Source organism: Glossina fuscipes, unplaced genomic scaffold, assembly GCF_014805625.2.
Source record: "Glossina fuscipes isolate IAEA_lab_2018 unplaced genomic scaffold, Yale_Gfus_2 2, whole genome shotgun sequence".
Taxonomy (NCBI): domain Eukaryota; kingdom Metazoa; phylum Arthropoda; class Insecta; order Diptera; family Glossinidae; genus Glossina; species Glossina fuscipes.
Genome location: NW_023998416.1, coordinates 4,833,298 through 4,840,922, shown reverse-complemented (window position 1 = coordinate 4,840,922; position 7,625 = coordinate 4,833,298). Strand labels below are relative to the sequence as shown.

Sequence of the window (7,625 nt, the reverse complement as noted above, 5' to 3'; positions counted from 1 at the left end):
AGCTTTCTAAGCTTAAAAATATTTTCCGTTTTCTTGGTATCTAAAGCGGACGCGAACTAAGCCACATATATTTAAAATAACAATAGAGATATAAAGTGAAAATTACACGAATTTTACTACTTATCTGAGATTTTCAAATTCAAGAAATAAGTTTTCTAATCTCCATAATCTTTTTAAATTTGTTGATACCATTAAAATCTTTTACTTATCTTCATTAATTTTTCACTACTTTGAGAATTACTCTATATTTAATTAAACTTTCTATTCGATGTATAACTTCCGTTATTCTTTTTCTCGGCATTCGAAAATTTATTTTACGGAGCTGATTATATAAGAAGAAAGAATCTTCGGAAGAACTTTTCGGTTTATGCATGTTTGGCTGTTTACTTTTAAAATTTTGAGGCAGCCTCCTTTTTGTAAGGAAGATTAATGTATGTATATGTTTCATGGACTGTCATTATTTTTGCACTCATCTATCAATCTTTTAACAAAAAATTATATTTATTATCGTTTTCTCTATCCTCCAATATCTGCATTTATTGTTTGTTCGCCAATTTATATATACATTACCTCGCGCTTGAATTGAACTCGCCGCCTATTACAGCCTTGGTTCCTTTTTTATTAATTTTATTGCGGAAATTTCCCGTCCCGTATACATAAAACGCTTTTGAACTTCCGACTTGTTCTATTCCTCCACTGCATCTTTTAGGAAATTCTGTTAGATCTTAAACTCAATGTCTTTTGCAACTTATCTTATGAACGTCTTCTGAAAACTTTAAATTTATAGCAAAAAAAAATTAAAAAATATACATATGGAAAAATTAACTTAAAGTAAAGAAATTATTTTAAGAATAACAACAAAAATGATTAAAATTTAAAACAATTTCTTAAGTGACACTAACGTGATAACATAACTTATAAGTGAAGTGAATTTAATTTCTAGATAAATTAATCAGTCGCAAATAAAAATAAAATTGTACGCAAACACAATTTAAGAAACAGTTGCCACGAATTAATTCCAAGCCCTCAGTGCTCAATGCCAAAGGTAGAATTTCCCATGTAAGCGGCCATTTAAGCTGCTATGACATTAATACGGTAGCTGACTGGCTGCATACGTGGGCACTAAAGAGCCAGTATCCCCATCAAATACACTATAAATGCAGTACATCACTTTAATAATTAACCTATTTAACCTAAACCTAGGCATACATGTATAACGATCTTTCATTTTTCCAAGGTGGGTCTAGCTTAAGCATTCAGAACTGGCAAGTTACGAGAAGTCATAGAAGTCACGAATTTCAAATATTTTTGGGCTTAGCTGGATACCCAGATTTATGCTAGCGAAAACAGGACGTCCTGAAGAGGCTTATAAAGAGTGACTACAGTGCTGCTGGATGAATCGATTAACTTTCACATTGAACAAATGTTTTTGAGAGATGGCTTAGTGCTTGCATGCAAGCAAGACCAAAAGCGGCAAATACTTGGCTGAAATTCTAAAATAGATTTTTTCCAGATGATATGTGATAAATTTAAAATGGGACCCTTCTACGGATACGTATACATTACATTATAGTATACATATAGAACTTTGATTCAGTTCTCTATACATAAATGGATGAATTTAAGTATTTAAGTAGTGATCGTACACAGAAGCGGAAATTATGAACACCTGGCTCAAATGAGGTTATAACATCGAAAATGGTTGACAGAATTCATGAAATTATATAAGGCAATTCAAAATTTGAAGTAATTGAGCTAGTTGTAGAAAGAGAGACTTTATTTAACATTTTACCTGAAAAATAGGAGTCGAAAAAACTTCGTACAAGATTGGTCGCGGGCGTGATGCTGAGCACCGTAAGAATGTCACGAGATTGTTCGGCGATCTCAGGCAAAGCAACAGGCAAAGAGCTTTCAGATTGACTAGCTTTCTAGCAGTATATACATAATACGTTGAGGAGGTAGCGGATCAGTAAACATATTCCACTTAACCGACTTGTTGTTCTGTAACAAAATAAACTCGTCTCGTTTTCTTTCAGCTAAGATGGACGCTGGAACGCCGACTGAATGTGTAGAAAACAAACTTGATTCCAAATAACTAAAGGAAAAGATGGCTTATTATATGGAAAGACGCAGTTTTAATGTACAACTGTGTGCTTATTTATAATATTATTATTAACATTTAGTATAAGTTTTACATTAGTTTTACAAATCATTATATAAAGGTAGCGCAATTTATTAATAACTTTTGAAATTTCAAATTTATTAAGGAATCCTTGCTGTTTTAGAAAAATACAAGATTATCATTATGCTAAAAAGTGTTATATATATGTAAATATTTTCAGTTTATACATACAATTCTAAGATTAAATGAATGCTTCACATTGATTAGAAGAGATTTCACAGGGTATTGGGCAAAAGAAGACGATACTGATTAAAGTTTCTGCATTTATAACAATTTATACTGAATACAAATATTTATGCAGGTATAATATGTAAACCACTTAAGGCATTTTCAGTGTGGCAAGATGCAAGACACCTGCACTAATAGTTCTTTACAGTTAGCTAACAAAATGTCTGTTTATACGATAATTAATATAATGCCTACACAAATGACAAGTGCATATATTAATGAAATCATAGTTTCTGGTCGCAATTGGCCTTAAAAATATACCAACGAAATCGATAAGATATAACGATCACTTCCTTTAACAAACATTTTAAATACACGATTATTTATATGTTGCTGCCTCGTTTTAGATTATGTTATTAACAATACCGAGGTCATTTTAAACATTTGAATGGATACCGGAGCTGCCTGAACCGCCTGTTACATTGGCTGTAACGGGAGCCGAAATTGAAGAGCCTGTACGTACTATACTCTGACCCGGTGCCATCGGAATGGATAGTGCTGCTGCTGCATCATTTACTGTTGACATCAAGCCTAGTGCTTCTAATTTTAGTCTCATTTCTTCTTTGCGCGTTTGTACAGTAAGTAATTCATCGCTAAGATCATTGCATAAGCGCAATAACAAATTGTTCTGTTCACGTAAATGTCGCAATATGTCAGTTAGGTTGTTATTATTGTTTTCCTTTTTGAAGGATACGTGACGCAATGTTTCGCTTATGGCATTTACCCTCTTTTCATAAAGCTCAGCATTTGGCAGAACATTTGTCATCGCTGCTGCACCAGCCGAACCGAATGGGGCTGGAGCAGGAACTTGCAAAACTGTTGTTCCACTAGGCGTTGGCGACAATGAATTACGCGGAGTATTTGGTTTCCGATAAACTTCAAAAGCCGATATCCTTTGATTAGACTGCAAGGAAAGACGGGTTAGTGGTACGACCACAACACCCGCTGATGTACCCGTTGCTATTGATTGCGAAGGCAATGAATGCATTTGTTGTTGCTGCTGATACTGTTCAGAGTTTCCATCACACTGTAACGGTTTAATTGTTTCAACTAATATACATTATAGATTTTGAGGCTTTTAAGTAATGCTTATCTCAATATGGAGCCGCGCGAGCTTATTTTGATGGGCTAATAACAGTGATCGGAAAGTCATGTTTGCTTATTTTGATAATATTATATGACGTAGGCGTACTCGTCGTTTGTGATATCTCATAAATATTTTCATCTTTCTGTCTAGGGGGACGTAAGGTCGATAAGTTGCATATGATTTTTGGTGCAAACCTTCCCTATTATCTATATATTCACAAAAAATTTGGATATGCTCCTATTCTGTACTACACATATTTTATCTTTCCCGTCGTAACCAAAATTAATTAAAATCAAAAACACACACACGCTTGGTAGGACTTTCAATGCGCATTTGTGACTAAACATACAGGATAAAGGTATCAGTATTTGCCGTACCCTACGATAAATCCAAAATCGATGGCCACATCCGTCGACTAACAACAAGAGGTTATCGTTCGCTTATGGCTGTCGCAATGAAACTAATTTAATTTACTTACGAAATTGTCAACATTGCTGTCGTCAGGAAAATGTGCAAAATCGGCAAAGCCATTAGAAGTTTGCAAATCAAAACTGGTTTGCGCTGTTATCTTTTTATAAGAATAACAGCAGCATAATGGAAGAGATATATTATTAGAATTTTAAGTATAACATAATAGAAAAGTCTATAAAAAAAATTTACCTCCGGTTGCTGACTGCAGGCAGCAGCTATTTTAAATTTGTTTAAGTCCAAGCTACTACTTCGCCCATGCCGATGTGGTCGCGGTGGGGGCAAGGGGGGCGGATCTTTCTTATTTATTAAAGAAGCTTGAGTATTATTGGCAGCAGGAGGATCATGCTCTCCAGTTATATTTGCGGAATTTCCAATGCTGGGTTCACGTTGAGGTGGTGGAGGGAGTGCCCCGATGTTTTTAATGGGTAATTTTTTTGCCTGAGGACGTTGTATAGCTCTTAGATCGTTGTTCTGCAAGGACTCACGCTGGTGTGGTAGATTGTTGTTGCCGCTGCTGCCATTATTAGTAGCATTGCTGGGATTGGTGAAGTTTGTTTGCTTAGTAGGAGTTGTTTCGCGTATAACAACATTATCTCCTATATCCGCATCCAGTTTGTCCGATGCAACATTAGAAGCGTTACCAGTACTGGAAGCTTGAATATTGCCGCCTGTGACAATTAGACGTTTTATATAGGGCACTGTGCTTATAACATGATCTGCACTTACCCACTGGCGTCACACGCAATGGCACAGGATGCAGGATTTGTGGATCGGAGACTACAGCTTGAGCAGTTCGCTGCATGTCAAAGTTGACTGGTTTCGGACCGGGACTAGAAACATTCGACGTAGGAGATTCTGTAAATTTCGTCCACTGATTCGGTTGATTTTCCTGCGAAGAGGTTTACGTTCAAGAATTGCTTAAGTACAAATTTTACTTTTCTTACAATTGTCCATAGCGATCGATCTTTGTTATGAGCCGCCGCATAAACCGTAGCTGTTAAATTTGAAGGTATTGGCGGTGTAATTGCTGGATCGTTTCCTTTTGGAGAACTTGAGATACTACGGTTTTTTCCAGTTGCAGTATTAGTTAACGGTGTTAAGGATTGCTTTTGATTTCCAACATCAGTAACAATAGGACGAGGGTTTATGCTAGTCTGAAATGCTTTAGTAAATAAGTATTTTGAATTTTTAATAAAATTAATGCGATATACTTGAGATGATGTCGATAATGTGCTTAAATTCATTACGTTCTTTTCATTTATCACACGCGAGTTCGCAGTTTTATTTGAGTCAATTTTTGAACCAATAATAGTATTATCTGTTTTGTCCTCATCGTCGTCGTCGTCCAAATGGAGCAAATCAGCTTCAGGAGGTTCTTGTGGCGGCGCTTGAGAACACAGCGATACATGTTGTAAAGCTGTAGGATGAAGGCAAGCTGGTAGAACAGCTGGCAACGGAATATTGTTCCGACGTAACACTACTAAGTGCATAGCCGCAGTAAACTCGGACAAACTAAGAGCTCCGTCCCTCGTGACGTCACATAATTGCCAAATATGACGCAACTCCTCGACAGGAATACGAGATTTCTCGAAGAAAACCCTGTAAATAATCCCAATTGGTAATGTGGTGTACTGGCATTCATTCATTGCACTATACCTGGCTATTTGACCAGATAGTAAACCATTAGGATCGTGTTGCACAGCTTTGAATTGCTTGTAATAATATTCCCTCTGCTCTGATGTTATCTGATAAACTGCCTCTAAATCAGTTTCATTTTCTTCATCGCTACTGTGGCGATCCGAAGATTCTTCTTCCGTTCCTAATAACTGCCTATGCTCGTCGCCCAAAAGCCCATGCCAAAGGGTTTCTTTGGCCCAAGGACGTTCAGCCACACTATTAGTTGGTGTTGGACTATCGCTGTTAGTACTCCACGCTTCTGGTGAACCTCCCCCTCCGCCAACGTGACGATGCTAAAAGATTTCATAAAGTTAATGTTGATCATCTTATGTCAAGATAAGATAACTTCTAAGCGCCTCATACAACATACTTCATTCATAATAGAAGGTGAATAAATCTAACTGATAAGATAACCGACAAAATCATTACCGTAACACAATTACTGCTACCTATAACTTCCTCTTCACCACCACAACTAGATTCGCATCGCTCTACTTCCGAGTCCGTACTCGGAGCGTCTGAATTTATCGATCTAACGTCAGTTTGGTGTTGATGTGCCGAATTGCGCCGGGGTGCCAAATTAGTATCCGGCCATTCCGTGCGACGTTGTAATGAGTTTCGCCTGTCGGCTACGGGAGGTGGCGGAATAACGTGATGATGATGAACTTTCATTTCAGCACAATTAGAATTGTCCGTCCAACTGAACCGAGGCAGCGGCAATTGCACAGATGCTGCAATTAATTCTTGTCTCAGAGGCATAGATGCTTGAGTAGCTGCAATTAATTTTAAACAAGAGTAAAACTGAGCACGAGATATATGTAGGGCAGTAGATGGTATTCCGGCTAAAGAAGTTATCTAAGAGAAGACAATAAATAATTCATATGTTATCCATATGATGCATAAACTAATACAAACTTCAAATATTTTATCATTGGAGAGATTAGCAGAACGATACAATTCGGTTGCTTTTAGCATAGGTATTTTGCCTGTCTTCTCCTCGTCGCAGCATAAAAATAAATCACCATAATACCGAGTTTCCGTCTCGGTCAGCGAAACCTCCTCCATACTGATATCTTATATCCAATACCTCCGAAGATGTCGAAATAAATTTTGTTCTAGTTTCATAAACACGAATACGATAAATTTAGGTAATTATTTTACTGATAAATTAATAATTAATTTATTTGACAAAACATACTCTGGGAGACAATATTTGCTTTTATTTGGAATGCTGTGTATTCTATTCTGTTAAATGTTAAATGTTATCTTAGCCAATGCTATATGAGTTTTAAGCCTCCTATCAATTTCCAGTAGAGAAATTTCACAGTTGTAATTAGATTTTTTTTTTTTGTTTTTTTGCCTTCGCAATGTAATTTTGCAAAACCAACTACAGAATAGTTTTACTATTTGAGAGGAAGGGATTTGAAATCATTCGTTTAAACTTTCCACTTCAGGTTACTTTTAAAACGATTGCAAAAATTTTCAAGTTGATTAATTTTATCCTCTTACTTTCACAGTGATTTTTTCAACACAACACACAACATAACGAGGGTCAATCCAGTTTTCATATTTAATTCGTCGCGTTGGTGATACTGCATAACGAGGGTCAATCCAGTTTTCATATTTATTCCCTCGCATTGGTGATACTGCATAACGAGGGTCAATCCAGTTTTCATATTAATTTCCTAGCGTTGGTGATACTGCATAACGAGGGTCTATATGTTTTGTTGTTGGCCTGACACTGTGTTGTGATTGTGGCCAGGAGACACCTGTTGCGTTTGTATCTAATCGTGGAGAGCGCCTCGTGAAGTACACATGAACAGATTGATCGGGAACGTGAAAACATCAATATATACACTAATGTATAATAATAAAACTATTCGCTCAATGCATTTCTATCTCAAATTTTGGATCGATTGGCTGCTTCCTTATAAGTACAAAAAGAAAAAGAATCTGGGCGATAAATATTACGTTCAGTAT

General features: G+C 36.4%; 1 protein-coding gene across 1 annotated transcript; it reads right to left on the bottom strand.

The window, feature by feature from the left end:
• Nucleotides 1-2,512: 2,512 nt before the first annotated feature.
• On the bottom strand, nt 2,513-7,255 carry LOC119633148 (ralBP1-associated Eps domain-containing protein 1). The gene is made up of 10 exons (XM_038026470.1): nt 6,844-7,255; nt 6,561-6,760; nt 6,075-6,500; nt 5,625-5,938; nt 5,180-5,567; nt 4,913-5,122; nt 4,695-4,857; nt 4,158-4,636; nt 3,976-4,065; nt 2,513-3,437 (listed from the first exon to the last, which is right to left on the bottom strand). The coding sequence occupies exons 2-10, from the start codon at nt 6,708-6,710 to the stop codon at nt 2,787-2,789; spliced, it is 2,871 nt and encodes a 956-aa protein (XP_037882398.1). The 5' UTR covers nt 6,711-6,760; nt 6,844-7,255; the 3' UTR covers nt 2,513-2,786.
• Between the last annotated feature and the right edge of the window lie 370 nt (nt 7,256-7,625).

Excerpts from the sequence above, each read along its gene's own strand:
- LOC119633148 (XM_038026470.1), bottom strand. The coding sequence starts at position 6,710 with ATGGAGGAGGTTTCGCTGACCGAGACGGAAACTCGGTATTATGGTGAT. Across the intron at positions 4,858-4,912 it reads ATCGATCGCTATGGACAATT|GAAAATCAACCGAATCAGTG; the intron begins GTAAGAAAAGTA and ends ACCTCTTCGCAG. Across the intron at positions 3,438-3,975 it reads ACAGCAATGTTGACAATTTC|TGTGATGGAAACTCTGAACA; the intron begins GTAAGTAAATTA and ends AAACCGTTACAG.